Source organism: Triticum urartu, chromosome 2A (genome assembly GCF_056163025.1).
Source record: "Triticum urartu cultivar PI428250 chromosome 2A, HENAU_Tu73, whole genome shotgun sequence".
In the NCBI taxonomy this organism is placed as follows: domain Eukaryota; kingdom Viridiplantae; phylum Streptophyta; class Magnoliopsida; order Poales; family Poaceae; genus Triticum; species Triticum urartu.
In genome coordinates, this window is record NC_141874.1 from 548,936,133 (window position 1) to 548,951,074 (window position 14,942).

The 14,942-nt window shown below is 45.9% G+C and overlaps 1 protein-coding gene across 1 annotated transcript; it reads right to left on the bottom strand.

Moving 5' to 3' along the window:
- Positions 1–3,383: 3,383 nt before the first annotated feature.
- LOC147985842 (uncharacterized) lies at positions 3,384–4,583 on the bottom strand. The gene is made up of 2 exons (XM_087541761.1): positions 4,349–4,583; positions 3,384–4,186 (listed from the first exon to the last, which is right to left on the bottom strand). The coding sequence occupies exons 1-2, from the start codon at positions 4,581–4,583 to the stop codon at positions 3,384–3,386; spliced, it is 1,038 nt and encodes a 345-aa protein (XP_087397887.1).
- Between the last annotated feature and the right edge of the window lie 10,359 nt (positions 4,584–14,942).

A 14,942-nucleotide genomic window follows, 5' to 3' on the forward strand; every position in this document is an offset into this window, starting at 1 on the left:
TTACACATGGAAGCTTTCGGATGGAGGATGTATATAGTGTGGTGTGTTTGTTTTTGTTCACTGTTTATTCAGAGTCATGTGTGTCCCAGGAGAAAGTAGTAATCATGCTGCAATTTTCAAACACGATGAGAAAGTTTGAACTGGCGATTGCGCCACACTAGCCAAACAAAATCTGCACAACAGGAGTATCTGGAAGTTTTGCAATGCCACTTGGTTAACTATACCTACCTTAGGTTTTGTATAGTTTCGCAAACTGACAGTTATTACAGGGACAGAGAAACAGAGGGCTCATGTAGGGTAATCCGTACACAGAGAAAGCACAAAGTCACCAACTCCTTTGGTCATAAATTTGATTATAATTTCCCATTAAAAACCTTTTATCATACGCTCATGAACCAAACCTCAATCTTATTAGCACGAATTAATCTATCTAGAGTTTCAAACCAAGCTAAATGACGTGCCTAGCTAGCACATCTGATCTACAACCATCCAAAAAAGCTTGAAACAAATTCCAAACATGTATACCACTCTATCCTTTCTGTTCTTCCTTTTTTGCATAATACTGTACAAAATACAGACAGAGAGATGACAACAGCACCGGCAAAAGACTTGGTGCTGCACTTCAGCCGCGTCAATACATCATAGGCTGGCTGCATCCTTCTCAGCGGTGGCTCTGTGGCAGCCGCCTGAACACCGTGATGTTGCGCCCTGATGGATAGCCACTTCCCGTCGCCCCGCTGCACCTGCACCAACAAGTCCTTCTTCCCTGCCGTGCCCTCTGTTGATGTGCGCGCGGTAGTCCTCGCATTCCCTACCCATTCCCTGATGGACGTGGTGGGCGAGGTGGCCCTGCATGTCACGCAGAACCAAAGCCATTACTCGGTGAGCGCAAGGAAGAAGACCTCAAATTTTCGAAATAAAGAAGGGATATCTCATGGGTGCATCAGGGGATGTCAGGGAACTCCAATGCGAACAGTGTGTGGTGTATAACTAACAGTGGTTATAATGTAGTCAATGAACACCACTAGGTAGGATCTTCAGTAACACTGACCACAATGAGACGAGTGAGCAAGTCAGAGGCTGTAGACCCCCAGGCTGGGTCGGCGGTATCCATGAGATCACCAAAAAGTACGGTCTTCAGTAAAACTGGCCGCGATGAGAAGAACGAGCCAGTCTGTACACCCTCAGGCTGGCTTGGCAGTATCTATGGGATTGGGATCTGGCAAGTTTGCTGGAAGATCATGCCATGCATCGTTCTGAAACAGGCTGAATATACCAAAGAAGTGAGTATCATTATAGCACCAGTAAACTCCAACAACGAAAAAAGATACTCCCTCTGTAAACTAATATAAGAGTGTTTAGATAACTGAAGTTTACAAAACAAAACCAGCATTGTGCATATAGAAGGAAGGACGACAATTGATTTCACAACAAGTTGGGCATTTATCATAACTAAAATGAGAGTAATACTTGATATCATGACTTGTTTCTACAATATAAGCTGAGTATAATACACAAAAACTAGCTGCATAGTAAATTCCTTAGTTCATCCTGCTTGATGACAAACCTTGGAATCGAAAGGGTTTAGGCTTATTAGAACTAAAACCGAGTACATGATGTGCGGTTTCAGTACTACTAGGTGCGAGGAGGAGGTTAGCCTTGATGGCCAGGTGGTACCTCAGAAGGACACCTTTCGGTATTTGAGGTCAATGCTGCAGGAGGATGGGGGTATTGATGAAGATGTGAACCATCGAATCAAAACCGGATGGATGAAGTGGCGCCAAGCTTCTGGCATTCTCTGTGACAAGAGAGTGCCACAAAAGCTAAAAGGAAAGTTCTACAGGACGGCGGTCCGACCCGCAATGTTGTATGGCGCTGAGTGTTGGCCGACTAAAAGGCGACATGTTCAACAGTTAGGTGTGGCAGAGATGCGTATGTTGAGATGGATGTGTGGCCACGCGAGGAAGGATCGAGTCCGGAATGATGATATACGAGATAGAGTTGGGGTAGCACCAATTGAAGAGAAGCTTGTCCAACATCGTCTGAGATGGTTTGGGCATATTCAGCGCAGGCCTCCAGAAGCTCCGGTGCATAGTGGACGGCTAAAGCGTGCGGAGAATGTCAAGAGAGGGCGGGGTAGACCGAATTTGACATGGGAGGAGTCCGTTAAAAGAGACCTGAAGGATTGGAGTATCACCAAAGAGCTAGCTATGGACAGGGGTGCGTGGAAGCTTGCTATCCATGTGCCAGAGTCATGAGTTGGTTGCGAGATCTTATGGGTTTCACCTCTATCCTACCCTAACTTGTTTGGGACTAAAGGCTTTGTTGTTGTTGTTGTTATCCTGCTTGATGTGTTTGATTAATTATTCATTAAACCACTGATATATCAACACCCCAAGATATCGTCCAGCGATGATTTTACTTCACATTTTAAAAGCGGTACAAGCACCGGACAAGAAATTTACCTGGTTGCACATACAAGATACCTGCCTCCAACCTCCACTTCTCTCCCTATGCATATTTTACTTTCAACATTGCAGAGCTTATATTGCCGTCTAAAGTAGAGGTTCTTTAGGTCAAGAAGTTCCATATAAATCAGGAGGTATCATCTGCAAGTTCTCTACAAGGAAATGGTTTGATTCACTTTCCTCCGTCACAAGAGGTGGTGCTGGAGCCCTGACTACCCTCGGTAGAACTTCGCTCCAGCTAGGCGCCAAAGACTTGCCTCCTCCCAAAATTATCATCATCTACCTGTAGATCAGGATGCTTTTCAATTCCAACATCCTCATGTTACACTCACTCCAGACCTCACAGCATTTCAGGAATAGTACAGACCTCCCCCATGCTCCTGTGAGCTGAGCCCAATTGCTTCACTCTAACAAGTCATGAATCTGACACAGTCACATTCAAATCCCAAGAAAAATGATTGAGAAACAAAGGTATATTATGCGATGGCATAACACCTTGGAATTGCACGTCATACACCAATTTAGCCGAATGGAAACCATCCGCAGGCCGCAGCTGGGTTCCAAACAATACCATCAAGCACATCAGGGTGCAGTGAGACCAGAGTACACCGTGAGGAAGAACTCGATAAACTCTGGGACAAGATCCACCATCATATGACCCCGAACACCCACAATATTTTTACCATTAGCAAAAGCACCACACACCAGACAACCCTTGCACAAGGAGACAGCATGAAGACGGAACAAAATGACCATAGCATACACGCCCAGTAGCCACACATCAGAGCAGAACACCATGGCACACGGCATTATCACCCAGACCGGTCTTGGCGAGTGGATGGAAGAGAACACATGTTGACATGGTTAAAAGGGAGCTCCGAACCATGCCAAAACTTATCTACCAAGTCCAGCGCATCAAATGACTCCACGAAAGAATTGGTATTTCGCAGGGAGCAATTGTAATTGTTCCTGATATTTGCCTTTCTCCAAAAAGAGAGACAACAACAACGAAGTGGTCGAAGCTTCAAAAGAGATGATCTTCCCATCAACTTTAGACATATAATTTGCTGCATTGACTATCTCCCCATTTTCCAACAACGTTCTGATGATATAATTTATAAGACGAGAGCTGGGAGCACAACCACTCTTCTCCATTGATGAAAACATATTGTCAGCTTCTTCCAACGATCCTTCTTTCAAAAGATTCTGTATTACTACTCCGTAAGTAGAGGCATTAGGTACGAGCCCACAGGCTGGTAATGAAGCAAACAAATCGTTAGCTTCTTCTCTTCTCTGAACCTTGTACATTGCATTAATCATGGTATTGAGTATTGCAATATCGAACTTCACATTCATTGCACCTAATTTCTGGAACAAGACGATCGCTTCATCGGGGCAATTATTCCTACAAAATCCTCCAAGAACTATCCTGTATGTGGAAATGCTCACTGTTGTTCCACTTTCAATCATCTCATTGAACAACTTCTTTGCAGCAATTGTTGCCCCAGCATGAAATAACCCATCCAGTATGATGTTATATGCAACAGTGTCAGGTTTAACTCTGTTATGCTCCATTTCTTTGAATAGAATAACACCATCATCGAGCCTTCCACTCTTACAATACCCACTAATAAGTGATCTATATGTAACAACAGTAGGCTCAATGCCAGCTGATACCATGGAATCAAGTACACCGAGTGCTTTCTCCATGTTGCCGACTAAGCAATATCCATCAATCAGAGTATTAAATGCAATGAGATCAGGTCTCTCACCAATGTCTATAACCAAGTCAAAGATATGGTGCGCATCTATGACCCTTCCTTCGTTGCACAGACTATGCATTATTGAATTGAAGAAGACAATGGTAGGACGACAAATACATTTGTCCGTCATTTCAAAAATGAACTCCTTCGCTTTCACCAAATCACCGTGTGTACAGAATCCCTGAATTAAGGAGCGATAAACAACTTTGCTTGGCTGTACTCCCTTCCCAATCATCTGATTAAAATTGTCCACAGCATCAGCCAGCCTACCCATTCTGAAAAGTGCAGCTATTATGGTTGCATAGGTGCACACATCCGGACTCGTTCCTTGTTCCCGCATTTCAGTCAACATATGCATAACTTCATCTCATACATCACATATATATCATTCATCATTCATCACAACTTTGGCCATATCACATCACATGACACTTGCTGCAAAAACAAGTTAGACGTCCTCTAATTGTTGTTGCAAGTTTTACGTGGCTGCAATAGGGTTCTAGCAAGAACGTTTTCTTACCTACGCCAAAACCACAACGTGAATTGTCAATTTCTATTTACCCTTCATAAGGACCCTGTTCATCGAATCCGATCCGACTAAAGTGGGAGAGACAGACACCCGCCAGCCACCTTATGCAACTAGTGCATGTCAGTCGGTGGAACCGGTCTCACGTAAGCGTACATGTAAGGTTGGTCCGGGCCGCTTCATCCCACGATGCCGCCGAATCAAGATAAGACTAGTAACGGCAAGCAAATTGACAATATCGATGCCCACAACTACTTTGTGTTCTACTCGTGCATAGTAACTACGCATAGACCTAGCTCATGATGCCACTGTTGGGGAACGTAGCAGAAATTCAAAATTTTCTACCCATCACCAAGATCAGTCTATGGAGTAATCTAGCAACGAGGGGAAGGAGAGTGCATCCACATACCCTTGTAGATCGCTAAGTGGAAGCGTTCAAGTGAACGGGGTTGATGGAGTCGTACTCGCCGTGATCCAAATCACCGATGATCCTAGTGCCGAATGGACGGCACCTCCGTGTTCAACACACGTACAGCCCGGTGACGTCTCCTACGCCTTGATCCAGCAAGGGGAGAAGGAGAGGTTGGGGAAGACTCCATACAGCAGCAGCACGACGGCGTGGTGGTGGTGGAGGAGCGTGGTACTCCAGTAGGGCTTCGCCAAGCACCGCAAGAGACAAGGAGGGAGAGAGGTAGGGCTGCGCCAGGGAGAGGTCAAAACTCATCTGTTGGCAGCCCCAAAGTCCTCAAGTATATATAGGGGAGAGGGAGGGGTGCGCCCCCACCTAGGGTTCCACCCTAGGGGCGGCGGCCAGCCCAAGATCCCATCTGGTGGGGCGGCCAAAGGGGGGGAGAGGGGAAACTTGCCCCCAAAGTTAGGTGGGTGCGCCCCCTCCCCAAACCCTAGGCGCCTTGGGCCCTTGTGGGGGGGCGCACCAGCCCACCTGGGGCTGGTCCCCTCCCACACTTGGACCATGCAGCCCTCCAGGGCTGGTGGCCCCACTTGGTGGACCCCCGGGACCCTCCCGGTGGTCCCGGTACGTTACCGATAAAACCCGAAACTTTTCCGGTAACCAAAACAGGACTTCCCATATATAAATCTTTACCTCTGGACCAATCCGGAACTCCTCGTGACGTCCGGGATCTCATCCGGGACTCCGAACATCATTCGGTAACCACTTATAAGCTTCCTTTATAACCCTAGCGTCATCGAACCTTAAGTGTGTAGACCCTACGGGTTCGGGAGTCATGCAGACATGGCCGAGACAACTCTCCGGTCAATAACCAACAGCGGGATCTGGATACCCATGTTGGCTCCCACATGCTCCACGATGATCTCATCGGATGAACCACGATGTCAAGGACTTAATCAATCCCGTATACAATTCCCTTTGTCTAGCGGTACGATACTTGCCCGAGATTCGATCGTCGGTATCCCGATACCTGGTTCAATCTCGTTACCGGCAAGTCTCTTTTACTCGTTCTGTAACACATCATCCCGTGATAAACTCCTTGATCACGTTGTGCACATTATGATGATGTCCTACCGAGTGGGCCGAGAGATACCTCTCCGTTTACATGGAGTGACAAATCCCAGTCTCGATTCGTGCCAACCCAACAGACACTTTCGGAGATACCTGTAGTGTACCTTTATAGCCACCCAGTTACGTTGTGACGTTTGGCACACCCAAAGCACTCCTACGGTATCCGGGAGTTGCACAATCTCATGGTCTAAGGAAATGATACTTGACATTAGAAAAGCTTTAGCATACGAACTACATGATCTTGTGCTAGGCTTAGGATTGGGTCTTGTCCATCACATCATTCTTATAATGATGTGATCCCGTTATCAATGACATCCAATGTCCATGGTCAGGAAATCGTAACCATCTATTGATCAACGAGCTAGTCAACTAGAGGCTTACTAGGGACATGGTGTTGTCTATGTATCCACACATGTATCTGAGTTTCCTATCAATACAATTCTAGCATGGATAATAAACATTATCATGAACAAGGAAATATAATAATAACTAATTTATTATTGCCTCTAGGGCATATTTCCAACAGTCTCCCACTTGCAATAGAGTCAATAATCCAGTTCACATCGATATGTGATTAACACTCAAGGTCACATCCCCATGTGACTAACACCCAAAGAGTTCTGGGTTTGATCATGTTATGCTTGTGAGAGAGGTTGTAGTCAACGGGTCTGCAACATTCAGATCCGTATGTACTTCGCAAATTTCTATGTCATCTTGTAGATGCAACTACTACGCTACATTTGGAGCCATTTCAAATAATTGTTCTACTTGGAGCTATTCTAAATTGTTGCTCCATTATACGTATCCGGTATCTCTACTCAGAGCTATCCAGATAGGTGTTAAGCTTGCATCGACGTAACTCTTTACGTCGAACTCTTTATCACCTCCATAACCGAGAAACATATCCTTATTCCTCTAAGGATAATTTAGACCGCTATCTGGTGATCTACTCCTAGATCACCTTTGTACCCTCTTGCCAGATATGTGGCAAGGCACACATCAGGTGCGGTACTCAGCATGGCATACCGTATGGAGCCTATGACAAAAGCATAAGGGACGACCTTCGTCCTTCCTCTTTCTTCTGCCGTGGCGAGCTTTAAGTCTTAACTTCATACCTTACAACTCAGGCAAGAACTCCTTCTTTGACTGATCCATCTTGAACACCTTCAAGATCATGTCAAGGTATGTGCTCATTTGAAAGTACCATTAAGCGTTTTGATCTATCCTTATAGATCTTGATGCTCAATGTTCAAGTAGCTTAATCCAGGCTTTTCATTGAAAAACACTTTCCAAATAACCCTATATGCTTTCCAGAAATTCTACGTCATTTCTGATCAACAATATGTCAACAACATATATTCATCAAAAATTCTATAGTGCTCCCACTCACTTCTTTGGAAATACAAGTTTCTCATAAACTTTGTATACACCCAAAATCTTTGATCATCTCATCAAAGCATACATTCCAACTCCGAGATGCTTACTCCAGTCTTTAGAAGGATTGCTGGAGCTTTGCATACTTGTTAGCATCTTTCAGGATTGATAAAACCTTCCGGTTGTATCACATACAACCTTTCCTCAAGAAAATCATCGAGGAAACAATGTTTTGATATCCTATCTGCAAGATTTCATAAATAATGCAGTAATCGCTAATATAGTTCCAACAGACTCTTAGCATCGCTACGAGTGAGAAAGTCTCATCGTAGTCAACTCCTTGAACTTGTCGAAAAACATCTTAACGACAAGTCGAGCTTTCTTAATGGTGATACTTACCATCATTGTCCGTCTTCCTTTTAAAATCCATACGTACCTAACATCCTTACAACCATCAAGTAGTTCTTCCAAAGTCTACACTTTGTTTTCATATATGGATCCTCTCTCGGATTATATGGCCTCCAGCCATTTTGGAATCCAGGCCCACCATCGCTTCTCCATAGCTCGTAGGTTCATTGTTGTCTAGCAACATGACTTCCAAGACAGGATTACGTACCACTCTGAAGTAGTACGCATCCTTGTCATCCCACGAGGTTTGGTAGTGACTTGATCTGAAGTTTCATGATCACTATCATAAGCTTCCACTTCAATTGGTGTAGGTGCCACAGGAACAACTCCCTGTGCCCTGCCACACACTAGTTTAAGAGACGATTCAATAACCTCATCAAGTCTCCACCATCCTCCCACTCAATTCTTTCGAGAGAAACTTTTCCTCGAGAAAGGACCCGATTCTAGAAACAATCCCTTATTGCTTTCGGATCTGAGACAGGAGGTATACCCAACTGTTTTGGGTGTCCTATGAAGATGCATTTATCCGCTTTGGGTTCGAGCTTATCAGCCTGAAACTTTTCACATAAGCGTCGCAGCCCCAAACCTTTTAACAAATGTCAGCTTAGGATTCTCTAAACCATAGTTCATACGGTGTCATCTCATCGGAATTACGTGGTGCCCTATTTAAAGTGAATGTGGTTGTCTCTAATGCCTAACCCATAAACTATCGTGGTAATTCGATAAGAGACATCATGGTATGCAATATATCCAATAGGGTGCAGTTATGATGTTCGGACACACCATCATACTATGGTGTTTCAGGCTGTATTAGTTGTGAAACAATTTCCACAATGTCTTAATTCTGTGCCAAACTCGTAATTCAGATGTTCATCTCTATGATCATATCATAGATATTTTATCCTCTTGTCACGACGATCTTTCAACTTCACCCTGAAATTACTTGAACCTTTCAATAATTCAGACTCGTGATTCATCAAGTAAATATACTCATCATCTACTCAAATCATCTGTGAAGTAAGAACATAACGATATCCACTACATGCCTCAGCACTCATTGGACTACACACATCAAAATGTATTACTTCCAACAAGTTGCTTTCTAGTTCCATTTTACTGAAAACGAGACTTTCAGTCATCTTGCCCATGTGGTATGATTTGCATGTCTCAAGTGATTCAAAATCAAGTGAGTCCAAACGGTCCATTTGCATGGAGTTTCTTCATGCACATACACCAATAGACATGGTTCGCATGTCTCAAACTTTTCAAAACCGAGTGAGCCCAAAGATCCATCAACATGGAGCTTCTTCATGCGTTTTATACCGATATGACTTACGTGGCAGTGCCACAAGTAGGTGGTACTATCATTACTATCTTATATCTTTTGGCATGAACATGTGTATCACTACGATCGAGATTCAATAAACCATTCATTTTAGGTGCAAGACCATTGAAGGTATTATTCAAATAAACAGAGTAACCATTATTCTCCTTAAATGAATAACCGTATTACGATAGACATAATCCAATCATGTCTATGCTCAACGCAAACACCAATCTCGAAGGTAGAGGGAGCGTGCAATGCTTGATCACATCAAGCTTGGGAAAAAACTTCCAACACATATCGCCAGCTCACCTTTAGCTAGTCTCCGTTTACTCCGCAGCCTTTTATTTCGAGTTTACTAACACTTAGCAACCGAACCGGTATCTAATACCATGGTGCTACTAGGAGTACTAGTAAAGTACACATTAACACAATGTGTATCCAATATACTTCTATCGACCTTGTCAGCCTTCTCATCTACCAAGTATCTAGGGTAATTCTGCTCCAGTGGTTGTTCCCCTTATTACAGAAGCACTTAGTCTCGGGTTTGGGTTCAACCTTGGGTTTCTTCACTAGAGCAGTAGCTGATTTGCCGTTTCATGAAGTATCCCTTCTTTCCCTTGCCCTTCTTGAAACTGGTGGTTTCACCAACCATCAACAATTGATGCTCCTTCTTGATTTCTACTTTTGTGGTGTCAAACATCGCGAATATCTCAAGGATCATCACATATGTCCCTGATATATTATAGTTCATCACGAAGCTCTAGTAGCTTGGTGGTAATGACTTCGGAGAAGCATCACTATCTCATCTGGAAGATCAACTCCCACTCGATTCAAATGATTGTTGTACTCAGACAATCTGAGCACAAGCTCAACAATTGAGCTTTTCTCCCTTAGTTTGCAGGCTAAGAAAATCGTCGGAGGTCTTATACCTCTTGACGTGGGCACGATCCTGAAATCCCAATTTCAGCCCTCGAAACATCTCATATGTTTCGCGACGTTTCAAAACGTCTTCAGTGCCTCAACTCTAAACCGTTTAACTGAACTATCACGTAGTTATCAAAATGTGTATGTCAGATGTTCGCAACATCCACAGACAACGTTCGAGGTTCAGCACACTGAGCGGTGCATTAAGGACATAAGCCTTCTATGAAGCAATGAGGACAATCCTTAGTTTACGGACCTAGTCCGCATAATTGCTACTATCAACTTTCAACTAAATTTTCTCTAGGAACATATCTAAACAGTAGAACTGAAGCACGAGCTACGACATAATTTGCGAAGACCTTTTGACTATGTTCAGGATAATTAAGTTCATCTTATGAACTCCCACTCAGATAGACATCCCTCTAGTCATCTAAGTGATTACATGATCTGAGTCAACTAGGCCGTGTCCGATCATCACGTGAGACGGACTAGTCATCATCGGTGAACATCTTCATGTTGATCGTATCTTCTATACGACTCATGTTCGACCTTTCGGTCTTCCGTGTTCCGAGGCCATGTCTGTACATGCTAGGCTCGTCAAGTCAACCTAAGTGTTTCGCATGTGTCCCGAGGCCATGTCTGTACATGCTAGGCTCGTCAACACCCGTTGTATTCGAACGTTAGAATCTATCACACCCGATCATCACGTGGTGCTTCGAAACAACGAACCTTCGCAACGGTGCACAGTTAGGGGGAACACCTTTCTTGAAATTTTAGTGAGGGATCATCTTATTTAAGCTACCATCGTTCTAAGCAAATAAGATGTAAAACATGATAAACATCACATGCAATCAAACAGTGACATGATATGGCCAATATCATTTTGCTCCTCTTGATCTCCATCTTCGGGGCTCCATGATCATCGTTGTCACCGGCATGACACCATGATCTCCATCATCATGATCTCCATCATTGTGTCTTCTTGAAGTTGTCTCGTCATCTATTACTTCTACTACTATGGCTAACGCTTTAGCAATAAAGTAAAGTAATTACATGACATTTCTCAATGACACGCAGGTCATACAAAAATAAAGACAACTCCTATGGCTCCTGCCGGTTGTCATACTCATCGACATGCAAGTCGTGATTCCTATTACAAGAACATGATCTCATACATCACATATATATCATTCATCATTCATCACAACTTTGGCCATATCACATCACATGACACTTGCTGCAAAAACAAGTTAGACGTCCTCTAATTGTTGTTGCAAGTTTTACGTGGCTGCAATAGGGTTCTAGCAAGAACGTTTTCTTACCTACGCCAAAACCACAACGTGAATTGTCAATTTCTATTTACCCTTCATAAGGACCCTGTTCATCGAATCCGATCCGACTAAAGTGGGAGAGACAGACACCCGCTAGCCACCTTATGCAACTAGTGCATGTCAGTTGGTGGAACCGGTCTCACGTAAGCGTACATGTAGGGTTGGTCCGGGCCGCTTCATCCCACGATGCCGCCGAATCAAGATAAGACTAGTAACGGCAAGCAAATTGACAATATCGATGCCCACAACTACTTTGTGTTCTACTCGTGCATAGTAACTACGCATAGACCTAGCTCATGATGCCACTGTTGGGGAACGTAGCAGAAATTCAAAATTTTCTACCCATCACCAAGATCAGTCTATGGAGTAATCTAGCAACGAGGGGAAGGAGAGTGCATCCACATACCCTTGTAGATCGCTAAGCGGAAGCGTTCAAGTGAACGGGGTTGATGGAGTCGTACTCGCCGTGATCCAAATCACCGATGATCCTAGTGCCGAATGGACGGCACCTCCGTGTTCAACACACGTACAGCCCGGTGACGTCTCCTACGCCTTGATCCAGCAAGGGGAGAAGGAGAGGTTGGGGAAGACTCCATACAGCAGCAGCAGCAGGACGGCGTGGTGGTGGTGGAGGAGCGTGGTACTCTAGTAGGGCTTCGCCAAGCACCGCAAGAGACAAGGAGGGAGAGAGGTAGGGCTGCGCCAGGGAGAGGTCAAAACTCATCTGTTGGCAGCCCCAAAGTCCTCAAGTATATATAGGGGAGAGGGAGGGGTGCGCCCCCACCTAGGGTTCCACCCTAGGGGCGGCGGCCAGCCCAAGATCCCACCTGGTGGGGCGGCCAAAGGGGGGAGAGGGGAAACTTGCCCCCAAAGTTAGGTGGGTGCGCCCCCTCCCCAAACCCTAGGCGCCTTGGGCCCTTGTGGGGGGGCGCACCAGCCCACCTGGGGCTGGTCCCCTCCCACACTTGGACCATGCAGCCCTCCAGGGCTGGTGGCCCCACTTGGTGGACCCCCGGGACCCTCCCGGTGGTCCCGGTACGTTACCGATAAAACCCGAAACTTTTCCGGTAACCAAAACAGGACTTCCCATATATAAATCTTTACCTCCGGACCAATCCGGAACTCCTCGTGACGTCCGGGATCTCATCCGGGACTCCGAACATCATTCGGTAACCACTTATAAGCTTCCTTTATAACCCTAGCGTCATCGAACCTTAAGTGTGTAGACCCTACGGGTTCGGGAGTCATGCAGACATGGCCGAGACAACTCTCCGGTCAATAACCAACAGCGGGATCTGGATACCCATGTTGGCTCCCACATGCTCCACGATGATCTCATCGGATGAACCACGATGTCAAGGACTTAATCAATCCCGTATACAATTCCCTTTGTCTAGCGGTATGATACTTGCCCGAGATTCGATCGTCGGTATCCCGATACCTTGTTCAATCTCGTTACCGGCAAGTTTCTTTACTCGTTCCGTAACACATCATCCCGTGATCAACTCCTTGATCACGTTGTGCACATTATGATGATGTCCTACCGAGTGGGCCGAGAGATACCTCTCCGTTTATACGGAGTGACAAATCCCAGTCTCGATTCGTGCCAACCCAACAGACACTTTCGGAGATACCTGTAGTGTACCTTTATAGCCACCCAGTTACGTTGTGACGTTTGGCACACCCAAAGCATTCCTACAGTATCCGGGAGTTGCACAATCTCATGGTCTAAGGAAATGATACTTGACATTAGAAAAGCTTTAGCATACGAACTACATGATCTTGTGCTAGGCTTAGGATTGGGTCTTGTCCATCACATCATTCTTCTAATGATGTGATCCTGTTATCAATGACATCCAATGTCCATGGTCAGGAAATTGTAACCATCTATTGATCAACGAGCTAGTCAACTAGAGGCTTACTAGGGACATGGTGTTGTCTATGTATCCACACATGTATCTGAGTTTCCTATCAATACAATTCTAGCATGGATAATAAACGATTATCATGAACAAGGAAATATAATAATAACTAATTTATTATTGCCTCTAGGGCATATTTCCAACAGGGGGGAGGTAGCCGTCGGAAGCGAATTCACATCCGACGAATCCAGGGAACCGCTCGACGACACGTCAAACCGGTCTTTGGGTGGACTGCATAAACATGTTCGACGTAAGGAAAAGCTGTGCAATGGGGGAATACTATGAATCACTCTGGTATCCGGATACTTACGATCTCGCCAGGGGCTTGGCCCTGTGCGAACACTCCTCTTCGCCGTCGTCGGCATTGGTGGAGTAGTCCGGAGGAGGGGTCTTCCCCTTCTTGGACCCTTCGGCCTCCCCAGTTGGGGCGGCCTTCCTTTTCTTCCCTCCCCTCGCTGGAGGGGGAGAGGTCTCTTCTTCCTCCTCCTCATCTTCATGGGAGGAGTGCGCCTTGGAGTCGTCGGATGATGAATCCGACACCTCCTGGCGTCGGGCACTCTTTCGAGTCCCCGTGGCCTTCTTCTTGGCCTTCTTCTCCGGCACCACATAGGGTGTGGTGCCGGAACCAACAACTTCGCCAAGCGAGCGTCCGCTGGGCCTTCGGGCAGAGGAGCCGGACAGTTGATCTATCCGGACGTCTCCTGCCAATCCTGTCAAAGGTAAGGGAGCTTAGATCCCGCATGGAGTCAAACTATGAAAAACTAATACCCTGTAAAAGGTAAAAACAGCTTACCGCACGAGTGTGACGCTGTGTGCTGAATCCGCGATCCTCGGTAGCGGATGCGGGGGCCTCGGCGCCCTTGAAAAGCACCTTCCAGGCATCTTCGTACGTCGTGTCGAAGAGCCTGCTCAGAGTTCGGTGCCGCGCTGGGTCGAACTCCCACAGGTTGAAAGCCCGTTGTTGACATGGGAGGATCCGGCGGATGAGCATAACCTGGACTACGTTGACAAGTTTGACCTTCTTGTTCACCAGGGTTTGCACGCATGTTTGGAGTCCAGTCAGCTCTCCTTTTTTACCCACGACAGGCCCGTCTCTTTCCAGGAGGCGAGCCGCGTAGGGGGTCCGGATCGGAACTCGGGGGCTGCGACCCATTCAGGGTCGCGCGGCTCGGTGATGTAAAACCACCCCGATTGCCACCCCTTTAGGGACTCCACGAAGGAGCCCTCAAGCCATAGGACGTTGGGCATCTTGCCCACCATGGCGCCTCCGCACTCTGCCTAGGTGCCGCGCACCACCTTCGGCTTGACATTGAAAGTCTTGAGCCATAGGCCGAAATGGGGGCGGATGCAGAAGAA

Coding starts and splice junctions, on each gene's coding strand:
- LOC147985842 (XM_087541761.1), bottom strand. CDS start 4,583: ATGTTGACTGAAATGCGGGAACAAGGAACGAGTCCGGATGTGTGCACC. Junction 4,187..4,348: donor TTTTGAAATGACGGACAAAT/GTATTTGTCGTC, acceptor GATATTGCTTAG/TCGGCAACATGGAGAAAGCA.